The 17,114-nt window shown below is 41.1% G+C and overlaps 1 protein-coding gene across 2 annotated transcripts in view; it reads left to right on the top strand.

Moving 5' to 3' along the window:
• FERMT2 (fermitin family member 2) overlaps nucleotides 1-1,300 on the top strand; it is a 70,365-nt gene extending 69,065 nt beyond the window's left edge. The window contains exon 15 of one of the 2 annotated variants that reach the window (XM_032621775.1): nucleotides 594-1,300. In XM_032621775.1, coding sequence (XP_032477666.1) covers nucleotides 594-698 — 105 coding nt within the window. In that variant the 3' untranslated portion in view covers nucleotides 699-1,300. The other variant, XM_032621774.1, reaches the window with a different exon arrangement.
• Nucleotides 1,301-17,114: the final 15,814 nt, after the last annotated feature.

Raw genomic sequence — 17,114 nt, 5'->3', positions numbered from 1 at the left:
GTCACTGTAGAGTTTGCAGATGAAGTACGATTGTCCTTCATTTGTACTGAAGTAGATTGCAAAGTGGTTCATGAATTCATTGGTGGCTACATATTTCTCTCAACACGTGCAAAAGACCAAAACGAGAGTTTAGATGAAGAGATGTTCTACAAACTTACCAGTGGTTGGGTGTGAACAGAAACGCTGTGTAATGAAGCTTCATGGCCATAACAGTTATTTAAGTTTAAAAGCTGTTGTTTGTTATATGCTGCTTAATAAAGTAAGCTTGAAATTTATTATTTTATCATGAAAACATTTTTGCCTTACCAGACCAGTTAATATGTGCACTAACAAGCACGACTATTAATCGCTGTCATGATACAATATATGGACTTGAATATGGCACACGTTCCTTAGGGCCATGAATTGAAAACTGAAGTAGTGGGCAAGTCAGAAACAAAACATCACTGATTCAAGCTAGCCAAACTGTATGTAAGAAACTCAAGCCATCTACTTTAAAGCTATCCAGGGCTTAAACTATATGAAGTCTGTTTATCATGTTTAATGCATGTGTTTTAATGTATGTTTAATTTGACCTCGTATTTTTCAAACAGCCTATACTTCTGGTCGCCATTTGTCGTCTGTCTGCTCCCAACTCCACCCCCCAAATAAATCAGGCCTGCAGAAGGTGCCTGATATTTAATACTGTCGTTGTTTGATCTTGAAGGAAATAGCTGTTAGTCGTCATGCCTGGTTTGTTTTTGTCCTTGAATAAGCATGTGTGTATATTGTCTTGTGTTTTTATTTTTACACCATATTGTATTACAACACTTTTAGTATTCACCAGCATATTCACTGTCTGCCTAAAATATGCAGCCTTTGCTTTACAATATGAAGTAAAGGTCTATGAAGTATGCATTTTGTGTAACTAATGTACAAACACAAATTTTATAAGAAAGATTGTACAGTTTTTTAAAAAACTACTCACAACTAGCAAATGGCTTGGATGTTGCATCTTTGCAATTAATTAAATGCTCTTTAAAATATAATTAATGTGCAGTTTTAATATCTGCTAACTTAAGGATGACTTCATCATAGTCATGATTTGCCACAGTGTCCTTAACCCGAATGCCTGGACTGGCTGTGTTCTAGTCTGTTGCGCTGTTACAATCCGCATTGGTGCTAGTCAGAAAATTCCTAGCTCACGTAGCCCAAAAGGGTGCCAGGGAGGGGGTAGATTACCAGTATTGTTCAATAATCCATGGTTTAAAGACTGTATAAATGCATTTTATTTTAAATAAAAGCAAAATCTTTTATTTAATGTTTCTTTTGTACTTCTTGTTTTTACTGTTTACATGGCGTTAACTTTGTAGAAGTGATCTTTTGCCTTTTGGAAGTGCTCTACCTGCAGCTTGTGAGAACAGCTTCCTTAGTATTCTGTAGTGTCACCAGACAGACATACTTAATCTCTAAGATGGAGTCTTCCACTTAAAAAATAGAAACCCCTCATTTTTCCTACTACTTAGGAATGAACTGTAAAATATTTATATGTTTGTTAGACATGTAGCTATAAACAGAAATATGACAGATGAACCGCACTGTTGACTTGGGCAGAACTGGTTTTAAACAGCAAAATGACTCAGTTTCAAAAACTACAATTTTTATGAATTGACTCCGTATTGTTACTGCTATCCCATCATCATTCAGACTCAGAACTTCAGTTCTGAACTTTTCTCCTTTACCCCGTGCAGTTAATCAGGCCAAGCCCTGTTGATATTTCCCTCATGCAGCCCAGTGTCTTTCATTTGTCATTGCTCTCACCATCCCCTGAATTCAGGTCTTTGGTCTGTGTCACATTCTCCATGGCTTTTCTTTGTACTCTAAGGCCAGGTCATAACATAAATTTAAGAGCGCCTTCCCATTAAAAATAATAATAATAATAATAATAATACGTTCCCTTAAGTACAGATCACCAACTTGTACAGTCTCTTGCTAAAAGCCCTAAAATACATTTAGTCTACGGCGTGCCCGAGTCGTTGATGGTCCCACGGCCTCCCCACAAGGGAGAGAGGAGCCTCTGTGCTGACTTCCCTGCTTCTGGTTGCCCCGCTGCCCTCCCAGTGATTTCAAGATTAATTTAGCCCCAGCACAGCAACAGGTTATGCTCTAATAACTCCTGGTTGCTTACAGCATAAAAGCTAAAAGTCCCCAGTTAAGTGCTCAGAGGTCTTCTGTGGCCTGTTTCCCAGGTCACATTTTTTCACCCTTATCTCCCAACAGTCTTCTGCATACTTCACTCAGACTGGGCGGCTGCAGACACACTTTGCACTTGCCCATCTCCAAGTCATTCCCCACACCTGGGATGTCTTCATCCCCAAACCTTCTAGTCTCCACCTGTACAAATCTCAGCATTCTGTAGCATTTTAGAAAGAGCTCAAGTGTTCTTTCTTCCATGAATACTTCCAAGTTTCCTTGTAGCCAAAAATTTTCTCTTAACTCTGAACTGCCATTGAATTTGGTCCTTTTTGGAACTTAAGAGCAATCATCTTTATTGAGTATATCCTCTTGCCCCTAATAAATGATTACTTCCTTGAGGACTGGATCTGAGCCTCATGGTTTCTACCTAGGATCAATTCACATACATTTGTTTATTGAATATAGTGATGGCCATCTTGGAAATCAAGGAATCATTACAACTTAGAATTTTTCAGCCTCAGCATAGTTTAGTACGGAGGAAACAAACATTTTTGGCACACCAACTGTGCACTAAGGGGCATGCTAAGTGCTTTCACATATGTTATCTAAAGATTTGTGCAATTCAACCTCATTTTACAGGTGAAGCTCAGAGAGGCCAAGTGACCTGTTTGAAGTCACACAGCTATAACTGACAAGTGCCAAGGCAGAGCTAGAAGTGGAACCCTGGTTTCCATCTCCCTGTCCAGTGGTATTAAAAACAAAGCCTTCATGAATCCTGGGGAACCCTAGTGGTGGTGATCTCTCTACAGAGATGATACCAGTCCATGAAAAGAACACTGGCAGGGTCTGCAGCAACACAAGTTTCTGGTTTCTGCTCAGTGACTCAGCTTTAAGTGGACGTGAAGGCTCAGGGGATGGGAGACTAAGCTCCCTTCTGACTCTCTTAAATCAGGAGGTTAGAGACCAGCTGGAAGCCCCTGATATAGTTAGTCAGTAATCTTCACTTAGTACAAATTATTTTTTACAAAACCTTGAACTTCAAGTCAGGTACCTAGAGACGTGAACTTATTTTTCCCCGGTATTACTGAGGTATAATTGACAAAACTGTAAGATATTTAAAGTGTACATTGTGATTTGCTGTAGGTACACACTATGAAAGGATTCCCACCACCTAGCTAATTAACACATCTATAACCCCAGAGACATGAACTTTTGTAGAAGGAAAGCCACTTGGCAGTTGACTTGCTCTTACACAGGACAAAGGGCAACACTGTAGCAGATGGTGCGTATTTCATTTTGTATTCCATAGTTGTTTTTTAATGTTAAAAGTCTTATTAAGGTGCTTTAGTTATCAGTGATGTAGTGGGATCAGACCAACCTAGGTTCCTGACCCTTAATTTATGTAGGAAAAACCACACAGAGTTAACCGTACCTACACTGAATGTAGTAGTTTCTTAGTAAAATGTTAGGTTGTTTTAAACTCAAAACTTTTTCGATTCTCTGGAATGCATCCTTATCCTGTACCTTTCATAATTCTTTCTACCCCCTATAATTAAGTTTGACAAGGGCTGCTGCTGTTCTTAGACCATCAATCAAAACATGGTAATGTCTTCACCACTTTGATAATTCAGAAAATAAGAACAGGGCTTTCTGAAATCCATCCCTTTGTGACAGAGTATCATCACTGATAATTCCTGAATGCCTCTCCTCCACACATGACCCCGCACAGCTGCCGTCTGTGCTCTGCTTTACTCTAAAAATGCAGACACTGATTCCAAAAAATCCTGCCACCCCCTCCCAAAACATTTTTGTGGCTCCTGTAGCCATTCCCTCTTTTTGCAGCTATATAGTTGCAAAGAAAGGCAGAGGTGAGCTGACTTGCTATCTGGGTGTAGACCTAATGACATGTACAGTACGAAGTTGATCCAGTTCTCATTCCGCTGATAAAGCTCCCATCATCTCTACACAGTACTGTGCAGGAAGAAGGTGTTTACTGAAAGCTCTGTGCTCTTCAACAAATTAACTGTCTTCATCTGTGTGAACTGCTTTGGTTTGGCAGCTCAAGAATGGGGTAGGTGACAGAGAGTGACAGGAAATGGGAAACTGTCAAGCTGGGTAAGAGGAATGAAACTCCGAGTGGACGGCAGAGCCATCCAGAACAGGAAACAGGGTAGCAAAGAAGCCTTATCTGGTGACCTTATTTCCCGCTGTGCTGACTCCTCTCTTGCTTTCTCTGCTTTATTTAATAAACAATACAAAGTTTCCCAGGCTGAATGTGTACATTAAAATTCTCTATTTATTCCCTTACTGAACAGTTACCAGAGTGCGCGCACACACACACACACACACATACCCCTAGTTGAGTTTCCCTTTTGATATCTGGGCCTGGGCCTGCATATTACGAAAAATTACAAGCACTTAAAATAATTTGAGACCATTATTTCATGAGCTCTAGTTATGGTCTCATGTGACTTCATTGGCCAAGCACTATCTATATTACTGCTCAGGGAAGTAGTCCAAGTTCAATGTTAATTAAATTTGTGATAAAAACAGCACGACCAACCAGACGGGTTTAACATATCTGTATTAATATGGTTTGTAGATATTGGACAATTTTTTAAAAAAACACCTTGAGCATAAATTCTCATCTCAAATCTAAATTTCATGAACTTAATTTTTATGACCAAGTAAAATTCAAGTAAACAACATTTACTCTGATATTTACTGTTCAGAACATCTAAACCTTGTTTCTATCTTCCTCGTCTAACTGCAAATTCAGTAGAGAATCCTGGAGAATCCTTCAGCTCGTAGAAGGAACATTTAGAAAACAGCATTTCTTCTATTCCAGGAGCACAAAGGGCCAAGAATAGCTAAGATGCTCCTAGAGGACAACAGGTGAGGCCTCACCAGACAGCAAGAAGTCGTGTAACACTAGACGGAAAGTGTGGTGTTGGCACAGAGATAAATACAATAATCGAAGATCCCGAACAGACCCCAGAAGCAAACATGCCCACGTAGGGAAACTTGATTTCCAAAAGCCAGCCTTGCAGACCAGCATGAAACACAAGGACTGCCCACCAAACGGTGCTGGTGTTTATCTTTATGGGAGGAATTTAGACCACTCACCTCATCTATGAATGTAGTAGTCCGAGTCAACTCCAGATGGATTAAATACTTAAATAGGGAAAGAATAAAACTTTTAAAAGATAACGTAAGAGAGCATTTCTGTGACAGTGGGGAAAGAGCTTGTGTATTAATAAGACAAAAAGTACAAACCAGTTCCATCAAAATGAGAACTATAAAGATACTATAAAGTGTAAAACGGCAAATCAAACTGGGAGAGAGATTCGCAACATAATTGACAGAGCGTTACCATCTGGAATGTTAAGTACACATGCTCACTGACGAAGCCAAAAGAAAAATGGACAGAAGACTGGGTACTTCACAAAAGAGGAAGGCTGAATGGCCAGTAAATCTACAGAGAACTGTGCAACTCTACCAGTGTTCTAGAAAATGGAGGAAGAAACAAATTTTAAATACAACTAAAATACAGCTTCACACATGCCACATTGGTAAATGTTTAAAGTCTGACAATATCAAGTATTGGCCAGGATGTGTAATCACTGGAATACTTGTTGGTGGGAATATAAACTGGAACAGAGCCCTGCACAAACACTTTGATATCAAATGGTAAAATTAAAGATGTATCCTATAGGCCAGCAGTTCCCCTCCTAGGTATGTATAGAACCTGGAGAAACTCTTGCACGTGCAATCCAGAAGACACAAACGTGAATATGCACAGCAGAACTACTTATAATAGCAGAAAACCGGAAATCAAGTGTCCATTACGGGAGCACGGATCAAATATAACACAGTCATAAAATGCAATCAAAATAGCGAATAAATTCCAATGCACAAAACAACACAGATGAATCTCAACCTAATGATGAATCAAAAATCTAGCTTGCAGAACACATAGTATGATTCAAGTTTTAAAATGTACAAGATTTTTTTAACATTAAAATTGGAAGTAAGCGAGTCTTGCTCTTGACAGCTGCCACTCTATTCCTCTGATAGACTTTCCTGGATTTGGACTGGATCAGCACATGGGTCTGGCCCATCCTGCCAAGTGAATCACTAATTGGCTGACTGTTGGGCTGCCCTGGTTTACGAATGGAGCTAATGAGCCCAGGGTCAGGGGTTCATTCCCCTTGCGGTCCAGTTGGTTTTGCTCTGTTTCATGTTCACGGGCGGCACCACTATTCTGTGAACAGGCAGGCTTAGTCACATGAAGGACTGGATAAGAAAAGATCTATCAGCTCAATCAGAAAATCAACTTAGGGCTTCCCTGGTGGCGCAGTGGTTAAGAGTCCGCCTGCCGATGCAGGGGACACGGGTTCGTGCCCAGGTCTGGGAGGATCCCACATGCCGCGGAGCAGCTGGGCCCGTGAGCCATGGCCGCTGAGCCTGCACGTCCAGAGCCTGTGCTCCGCAACAGGAGAGGCCGCAGCAGTGAGAGGCCCGCGTACCGCAAAAAAAAAAAAAGAAAATCAACTTAAAGCTCAAGGCTCGGGGCTTCCCTGGTGGCACGGTGGTTAAGAATCCGCCTGCCAGTGCACGGGACATGGGTTTGAGCCCTGGTCTGGGAAGATCCCATGTGCCGCGGAGCAGCTAAGCCCGTGCGCCACAACTACTGAGCCCGCACACCTAGAGTCTGTGCTCCGCAACAAGAGAAACCACCGCAACGAAGAATAGCCCCTGCTCACCACAACTAGAGAAAGTCCGCGTGCAGCAACAAAGACCCAACACAGACAAAAATAAATAAATAAATAACTTTAAAAAAAAAAGCTCAAGGCTCTGGTCAATATACAAATCACAGCATTGTTACTTATAAGCCTTAGTGAAGATATCAACTCAGATCTTATTAAACCATCCAGGTCATAGCAGAGGAGTCAGGGAACTTACTTGACACCTTCCCTTGCTGCCCACCTTAGTATTAAAGTGTGTCCTTCAGATCCAGCCTTCTACAGATGCTGACTTTATAAGAGAGGAATTCTGAACAAAATGTTGACTCTCAAGAAATTAGGCTTTCATGATTTGAAAGTGCTTTATAAATATATGAACAGAAAGTCAACAGAATAGGAAAGATAGATAAAAGCCACTGCTTACATGGCAGGGCAATCTTGAAAATAGCTGGAATCTATTTTGATTTGTTTGTTTTAAAAATGTCCCCATTCATACAGAAAGTACCAGAATAAGGAGTGATGCAAGTAAGTAAAACTGTCAGAAGGTTAAAAATAATGGATTAGTAAGACTAGCTCAGCATGGCTTCAGTGAGAATGGAAAAAGACACATAGAATCATGGACTAAACAAGATACATATCAAGTGTTCTTACAAGGGTATATTTTGAAAAGCCATCATTTGTACCAGGGGGTGATGATACCAGTTGTTCTGTACAGAAGATGAGGAAAAAGAAGCTTCAAAAGTAGCTTTAATAGGGAAGAAACTTACTTAACAAGAGCAAAGGACAGACAGCAAATAGACTGTTTTGAGGTCATCTTTGTCACTCAGGTTTGACTTTTATTTCTAAATGTTATACTCAAGAAATACCTTTGTATAATCAGCCTATATGTCTTTACAGAAGGTCTGGAAATGCTTCAGTTTCAAAAGAGGCCTGGATGTCTTGTCCTAAATAGGTTATGCTTCTTTCTGATTGGGTTTTAGTCTCATTTCAGTGCTCCAAGTACTTGCCATATGGCAGTAGTTTAGAAACTTCCTTTTGCTTTCTCATAAATTTTGTTGAAAGCAACCACATAATGAAGAGTAAATGCCTTCTACTTATCCTTAGCAGGAAGCCAGAACTGAGTTCCTTGCAACGCCCTGTCCAGACCTGGCTGTACTGTAGATGGAAGCCTATACTGTGACCTTGACTCCTTTCACATGCCCAGAATTCCTCCTATGAAGATCTTTAAAGAGGGGAACTGAACAGATGTTTCCTTTCATCTTCACTGGTTAAGACAAATCTGTGGAATGTAGAAATTCTAGAGGGTTTTTGTCTTTTGATTTTTGTTTTTTAGGCAGACAAAAGGAATTTAAAATATTTCCTCTAGTCCCAAGAACTGTTTGAGATCAAATTATATTGATTTCTAAGCAAAAATGATTCTTAAACCTATGAGATTTGATTATAAACCTTGCCCTTGATTTATATTCTGAGAAACTGCACTAAGAAGCTGTGCTCCATAAAAGCCTGGGGCACAGTCTTTTGCAATCTGTTAGGCAACTATTTAAAGGGGGGTTGCTGGTGGTGTAATACCTAATTGAGTTCTGTCTCTAAGTAAGAGGTCACAAATCACTGGAGGCCAGTCAGCTCATTTTGTTCCAACACATCTATAAATTCAGATGAGTTCCTCGGTGACGCAGGTAAAGCTGCCTGGTTGACTATTCTTTTGGGAAAGGGAGAAACTTTTCTTGATCATCTGAAAACCAAAGTAGGTGCCTGAAGCTAAAGTTGGAGAAGTAGAAGGCAAGGAGCTATTAATCTTTTTTAAAAAATCTAAAATTTTGAACACTCAGGAGGAAGACAGTACTATATTAAGTGATGTAGGACCCAGAGATGAAAAGACTCTAGTAATCGTGGAAGACAGTACAGGAGAAGTTTGGTACATGTCACATGGCTGTTTATGACTAACTGCCAAGCCAGTGATGGAGGTGATAAGTGCTCACGAGGCAGAGAGGGCCGCGGGCCAGAGCAGCCCAGGAGCACCGCCTGACCACAGGGACACCAGAGCGGCGAGGCCTGGAAGGACACGGAGAGGTGTGTGTGTGTGTGTGTGTGTGTGTGTGTGTGTGTGTGTGTGTGTGTGTGTGTTGGGGGGTGTCTGAAGGCAGGATTGGGGGGTGTCTGAAGGCAGGAGGGTGAGAAGCAAGGGTCCAGGTTACTGAGAAAATCCCGATCCTGACATGAGGAAATGGTAGGTGCTCAATAAATATTTGTGAAAACGTAAAAGAGGGATTAAAAAAAACCCAGCTAATTAAAATACTCAGAAATCGTGTGGAGTAATGTGATATGTGTTTGAGTTATTCAAACGAAACTAAATTTAGCCAATTATTTCAGAAGTACAGTTGGGGAAACCAGAATGTGAGGGAGACAAGCCCTTCAAAATCATCCTGAAGAAACGTGGAAAATAATACACACACGTAAAGCAGCGGCTATAACCTTAATTAGTATAAATGCCTCTATTTTTAAAAAGCGGAGGAAAAAAGATGAAAAAGCAACAACAAAAGAGGTTTTATAAAAATGCAAGATAAAGGGGCATAACACACTGAAGTTTCCAAAACAAGATGTCCTGGAGAAGACTCCTGGGAAGGCCAAATTCCATTTGAAAAGACGCTCCTTACATTTCAGGATAAGGAGGAAGATGGCGGAAACAGATCAGAGCGCGTGAGCACCCTCAGGGGCCGAGGGAAGGAGGGAATCACAGGCCAGCGCCCAGAGCCCAAGCGTGGGAACCTCTCTGCTACACGTGAGGGTGTGTGGAGAACTTTGACCCTGAGCAGATGGGCTGAAAGCTGCTTTTCTACAACGAAATATGTGTGGTACTCAGAGAAACTAATGTGAAGTGGAAAGAGTGTCACCACAAATCAGTCTTCAAAGCCAGCTCTGTCTGGCAAATTCCATTTAGGTCCTTTAAAGAAAATGACACCAAAACCCAACAGTATGTAAAGCAAGAAAGAGAGACCAACAGAGCCCTTCTCATCCGACAGGACGTGCACCCATGAATCTCGGAGACACCTTCCCTGACAACCCTTCCTGTGTCCCCATGAGATCATCCTTATTTACTGAGTGTGTCCCAGCCTTAGAGCCAAGGGCCGTGCTCGGCCTCGCCTCCCCAGCGCCTGACGGCCGGGATGAACAAGGTGCTCAAAATGTTTTCCCTGAATGAATGAGGTTATGAATTCTAGCTATAAAGCAAAAGATTTCCTATAACAATGTGAAGGCTTGGAGTTAGAAGCTGCTAACAAAAGACGCTGAATCAAGTGTTCTCCAGGCCTGAGAGTGAATACGGTTATATACTTGGTTTTTTATCAGCCAGCTGGGGATTATTTATTTTGCTATTTTTAGGTCCCAACATCTTAGCCTTCTCTCCCTACCACTAGCTGTTTTGAAGTTACAAAACGGTCAATTTAAATACTGGCCCAAGCAAAACATCCCAGAGACAGGTGCTACCAAAAGAAAAGAAAAAAAAAAGTTCAAATTCAAAAAGTGAACAAATAAGAAAAAAAGATTTTGGGATTGTCTACGTCATCGTTTCATGTTAGGAATTTGAAGACAACCTCATGGAGATAAAGTTTAGGTGTTAATTTCCAAGTTCACTGCAAGGGCAGGAGCGCTTTTCTAATTTCTTCTCAGCCAAACCTTCCCCAGTGGGATCCCATCATATCGATTCCTCAAATATCAGAAACAGTCACACTCAAATTACACAGAAAAGGATTTTTTCAAAGCCAGGTAAAAATAAATTTTTAAAGTGATCTCTGCCACATCTTCCCTCCGCTAATCGTAATAGCTAACATTTATTGAGCAAGGACTTGGCAAAGCACTTTACACATATTTCGTCTCATTTAAACCTCACAAAGCCCTATGACAGACCTGAACTATGGAGAAATCAAGTTTTCTCAAAGCCATGGAGCTAGTAAATGGTTCCAAAGCTTGTAATCTTCAACCACTGTCCTCCCCCATTAATATGGATAATTGAACGTTGCCCAGAAAAGTATGGCAACCAGAGCAACCCATGATCCATACATCAATTCACTTTTTAATTTCATACACACTTTCAAAACTTTTTATTATGGAAAAATTCAAACACATATAACGAGAACCGTATAATGAACCTCCACGTATCCATCACACACAATTACCAATATCCTGACATTTTTTTTTTTTGCGGTACGCGGGCCTCTCACTGTTGTGGCCTCTCCCGTTGCGGAGCACAGGCTCCGGACGCGCAGGCTCAGCGGCCATGGCTCACGAGCCCAGCCGCTCCGCTGCATGTGGGATCTTCCCGGACCAGGGCATGAACCCGTGTCCCCTGCATTGGCAGGCGGACTCTCAACCACTGCGCCACCAGGGAAGCCCTATCCTGACATTCTTGCATCACCTTTATGTCTTCCTACTCCTCACTCAGTTATTATGTTTTTGCAGCTTTTTTGAGGTAAAAATTACATCCACTGACATGCACCAATCTCAGCTGTACAACTTGACAAATGGATACACAGCTGTAATCCACACTCCTCATTCGATTCAGAACATTCCGTCTCCCCAGAAAGTGCCTCTATGTCTTCCCAGTTCCTCCCCACACTCAAGAGGCAACCACTGCTTTGTTGTTGTTTTTCCCACCTTAGTTTGCCTCTTCTAGAATTTCTATAAATGGAATCACACAGCATGTCCTTGTGTCTGGCTTCCTTTGCTCCGTGTGTTTCTGAGATTTATCCAATGTTGTTGGATGTATCAGTAGTTCATTCTTTGTATGAATACACCACAATTTGTCTATCCGTTCTCCTACTGAGGCACATGTGGGATGTTTCCATTCTCGAGCTATTATGAATAAGGCTCCTGTGAACATTCTTGTACAAGCCTTTTTGTGAACATGTGTTTCATTTCTCTCTGGGAGTGGAATTTCCAAGTCAAAGCGTAGTGTATGTTTGATTTTTATCTGAAACTGCTAAACCTTTTCCCAAAGTGGATATACTCTTTTATATTTCTACTAGCATTGCACAGGAGTTGCTTACAGCCTCACCAACATTTGATGTTGTCAGTCTTCTTAATTTTAGCCATTTTAATGGGTGTGTAGTCCTAGTTCATTGTGGTTTGAATTTGCATTTCTCTGATGACTAATTATGTTGAGCATCTTTCCATGTGTTTGCTGACCATTCATGTATCTTCCTTTGTGAAGTGTGGGTTTAAGATTTCTGTCCATCGTTTAAAAGGTGGGCTTTCGCTTCATGACAGGAAGGACTGAAATGTCTCATGGATGCCTGGTCCTTCCCTGATGTCCTCACGGCCACCGGGTGGGGGCAGAGATGGACACCCCTGGTCTTTGCCTGTGTGTGTGTGTGTGTGTGTGTGTGTGTGTGTGTGTGTCCCAGGAGGCTAACCATGCAGGCTGGTCCTGCTCCTTCCTTCCTCTTCCCCCTATGTCCCATCTCCCTGCGTTCTCCCATGTCTCCCTTCTACCCTCTGGTGTTTGGGGTGCCTTCTCTAGGCTTCCTTTTCAAGCGGAAACTGAGAGAGGGATTGGAGTGAGTGAGTCTGAGATTTCAGCAGTATTTGCAACGGTTCACAATTCAATAAATGTTGATGAGGTTAAAAGAAGAAGTGGGTTGTCTTTATTATTGAATTGTGGAGTTCCTTATATCTTCTGGATACAACTCCTTTATTAGATATACATTTGCCACTGTCTTCTTCCAGGCCATGGATTGCTTATTTTCTTAATAGTGTTTCTAATAAACAAATACTTAATTTGGAAGAAATCTGATTTATAAATTTTTTCTTTGATGGTTATTGCTTTCTGAGTCCTGTCTGAATAGTTGCCTACCCCCACTTCATGAATGCTTTCTCTTATGTTCTCTTTCTAGTGCTTTATAGTTTTAGCTTTTATATTTATGTCTAGGATCCATCTTAAGTTTTGTATATGCTGTGAGGTACTGGTTGAGGTTCATTTTTATACATGCGGTTGTCCAGTTATTCCTGTACCATTTGTTGAAAACACTATTGTTTCCTGGATTGAATTACCTTGACCCTTTGACAAAAATCAGCTGACCACGTAAGTGAGGATCTATTTCTGGGCTTTCTGTTATGTCCTTACTCCATACTTTCCTCTTTATTTCCTAGCTTTATTCTTCTTAAAGACTGTTTTGACAAGTCTAGGTCCTTTGCATTTCCATATAGATTTTACAATTATCTTGTTAATTTCTAACACATTAAAAAGCCTACTGAGATTACATTGAATCTTTACACTACTTTGGAGAGAACTGACATGTTAACAATACTGAGTCTTCCAATCAATGAATATGGTATCTCTTTCCATTTATTGGAATCTTTTTTTTTTTTCTTTTGGCAAGACTGAGTCTCTATTTACCAGACAGAAACAAAGCTATATTTTTTTAAAGCAGCTTAATTGAGACATAACTGATACACAAAAAACCCTGCACATATTTAATGTTGCAATTTGATGAGTTTGGACATATGCATACACCCATGATACCACACTGGAATCTTTATTTTTATTTATTTATTTTAAAAAATATTTATTTATCTATCTATTTATTTATTTTTGGCTGTGTTGGGTCTTTGTTGTTGTGTGTGGGCTTTGTCTAGTTGTGACAAGCGAGGGCTACTCTTCAATGCAGTGCGTGGGCTCCTCATTGCAGTGGCTTCTCTTGTTGCGGAGCACGGGCTCCAGGCACGCGGGCTTCAGTAGTTGTGGCACATGGGCTCCGTAGTTGTGGCTCATGGGCTCTAGAGCACAGGCTCAGTAGTTGTGGCACACGGGCTTAGTTGTTCCGCGGCATGTGGGATCTTCCCAGACCAGGGCTCGAACCCGTGTCCCCTGCATTGGCAGGCGGGTTCTTAACCACTGTGCCACCAGGGAAGTCCCCACACTGGAATCGTTAAAAGAAAAAATTGTTATCAGAAAAATCTTATTCCAAGGTTAAAGGTGCTTTCTATTCTACCCTATTCAAAAGCTTTCTAGGGGCTTCCCTGGTGGCGCAGTGGTTAAGAGTCCGCCTGCCGATGCAGGGGACACAGGTTTGTGTCCCGGCCCTGGAAGATCCCACATGCCGCGGAGCAGCTGGGCCCGTGAGCCATGGCCGCTGAGCCTGTGCGTCCGGAGCCTGTGCTCCGCAACGGGAGAGGCCACAACAGTGAGAGGCTCGCGTACCGCAAAACAAAACAAAACAAAACAAAACAACTTTCTAGCTATTTTAGTCAGAGATTACCTCAAATAATAGTAATAATTCCAAATAGGAAAAAGACGTGTTCCCCAAAATGTAAATAAAGGACATATATAAGAGCTAATCAAGCAAGATATCTACTACTGTGTTAAAATATATTTTTGTTTGTTTGGCGTATATATATATTTGCAGCTAAGGGGATGGTCACATAGTCTACCTGAAAGTAGGGGAAATTAGTCACACAATTTGAGGGCCTGAACTGTTGGACAACATGAGTGGGGAAAAAAAAAAGAAATGGATGGAAAGATAATGGAAAGTGGAAGCCCCAGCTTCCTAATGATAGCATAAGATAGCCTCTCTTGTTAACTTAACGGTCAAGTGTGATTTGTTAAAGAGAAAAAGCATTGGCTGGAGTGCTTTGTGATATCCTGCACTCTAGTGTCACAAGTCAACTCTCTTGTAACAGTACAAAGATCAAGAAGTGAGAGATAAGTAGTTCTGTAATAGAAAAGGGAAAACCCTTAGTTCCCTGCTAAGGGTGTGACCTTTGTGATACTTTTCTATGGGACTAACTCCCAGCAATGGTCAAGTCTTATGTGGCCAAATTAATTAGATCAATGAGGCATTAGTGAAATTTTGAATGTGATCTAGATACATCTTTCCCTTTGTGAATAAAAGATGCTTTAAAGATAACAGAACCAAATTGTAAAACTACTTTTCTCTACTGTGTAGCAGGGATGATTTTGGCTAGAAACAGGAGCTTACAGGACAAACTGTGAATCTTTAATAATTTACAAATCATCCTAATTCTCGAAATGTACGAATGGAACTTTTAAAATACCCAGTGGGCTTCCCTGGTGGCGCAGTGGTTGAGAATCTGCCTGCCAATGCAGGGGACACGGGTTCGAGCCCTGGTCTGGGAAGATCCCACACGCTGCGGAGCAACTAGGCCCGTGAGCCACAACTACTGAGTCTGCGCGTCTGAAGCCTGTGCTCCGCAACAAGAGAGGCCGCAACAGTGAGAGGCCTGCGCACCGCGATGAAGAGTGGCCCCCCGCTCGCTGCAACTGGAAAAGCTCTCGCACAGAAACGAAGACCCAACACAGCCAAAAATAAATAAATTTATTTTTAAAAATAAATAAATTTATTTTTAAAAATAAATAAATTAATTAAATAAAATACCCAGTACTCACCAGAGGTACACCAGCATCAACAATATAGTCTACATTTTAAATATCTGTTATGTAAATATGTGCAATCAACTCAAATTAGAATCATTACAAAATGAGGACAAATTCCCGAGAGGGGTGTGTGTGTGTGTGTGTGTGTGTGTGTGTGTGTGTGTGTGTGTGTTTTGGAGGTGGAGGCGAGGGTCACAGACACATTAGCTGTCTGAGAGCTCCCACTCCCCCAGTAAGATGTTCTTCAGCACTGCGCTCTTTTAATTTTTCCCTTGAAAGAAGGATTAGACAGACAATACCTAAAAGAAATGTGTCCAGGCCTAGAGAAATATGGGCTACTGCCTTAAAATAACGACGAAGGAGCTGGGCCTTGGCTCTGCACATCTCTGGGGTACTCACGCTCACTCCCACAGCCCCTCCCTGGCACAGCTGTGGAGTATGCAAAATTTATCTTTAGATTCTCCTACTTCCCTGTCTGGGCCATGGTCCTCTCTGTGGGTCCATCCACAGTGCTCCATGCCTCATTTGTCTGGGGTAGCACCACACCTGGGCCTGCCCTTCTTGAAATGTTGCCTTGTCCTTAAAATAGTGTTTCTCCCTCTCCTACTTCTCCCCAACCCTCTAATCAAGTTAAAGTGAAAATTGCCTTCTTCTCAGTAATCAACTGGGAGGCAAGGAATGTAAATGAATTCACACTTGCATGTGAGTGACTAATATTTTTTATTCCTCCCATGTGCACTGGCATTCCAGAAGTTTGTTAATATGTTCCATAGGAGGAGAGCTCAATCTGTAGGACACCCAACAGAGAAAATGTGGAGCAGTCCGGATTCCCCAAACCATCCAAGTACCATCAGACTGACAAAGTTTTGTCATCCCTAATAGAGGTAAAGTCACTACCCGCACTGACTCTCGAGCAAAGGGCTGGTAAAGAAATGTGGCAGATGGATAGATTTTGAAAACCTATCAAAAAATGAAATGTAAATCTAAAAGATGAAATGTAATTCTAACAGTTTCCTCTTCTCAATGTAAAATAAAAGTGAATGATCAACGAGGGTGCCAAGACCATTCAATGGGGAAAGGACAGTCTTTTCAACAAATGGTGCTTGCAAACTGAATAACCACATGTAAAAGAATGAAACTAGACCCACGCCTTACACCATACATAAAAATTAACTCTAAATGGGTCAAAGACCTAAATGTGAGAGCTAAAAACTATAAAACTCTTAGAAGAAAACATAGGAGAAAAGCTTCATGACACTGGATTTGGCAATGAATTCTTAGGTATGACACCAAAACACAGACCACAAAAGAAAAATAAATAAATTGGACCTTGTCAAAATTCAAAACTTGTCTGTATCAAAGGACACTATTAACAGAATGAAAAGGCAGTCTACAGAATGGGAGAAAATATTTACAAATCATATATCTGATAAGTGATTAATATCCAGAATAAGGAACTCTTAACAACTCAACAACAAAAAAGCAAATGATCCAATTTAAAAATAGGCAAAGGATTTGAATACACATTTGTCCAAAGAAGATATACAAATGGCCACAGTCACATGAAAAGATGCTCTATATCATCAATTATGAGGGAAATGCAAATCAAAGCCACAGTGAAATACCACTTCATACCCGTTAGGAAGGCTACTATAAAAGAAAACAGAAGATAAATGTTGGCGAGGATATGGAGAATTCGGAATTCTTGTGCATTGCTGTCGGGAATGTAAAATGGTATAGCCACTGTGGAAAACAGTATGATGGTTCCTCAAAAAATTAAAAATGGAATTACCAGATGATCTAGT

This window comes from Phocoena sinus, chromosome 2 (assembly GCF_008692025.1).
Source record: "Phocoena sinus isolate mPhoSin1 chromosome 2, mPhoSin1.pri, whole genome shotgun sequence".
NCBI lineage: Eukaryota > Metazoa > Chordata > Mammalia > Artiodactyla > Phocoenidae > Phocoena > Phocoena sinus.
Note: the sequence above shows the minus strand (reverse complement) of the source record. Positions and strands in the feature narration are given on the sequence as shown.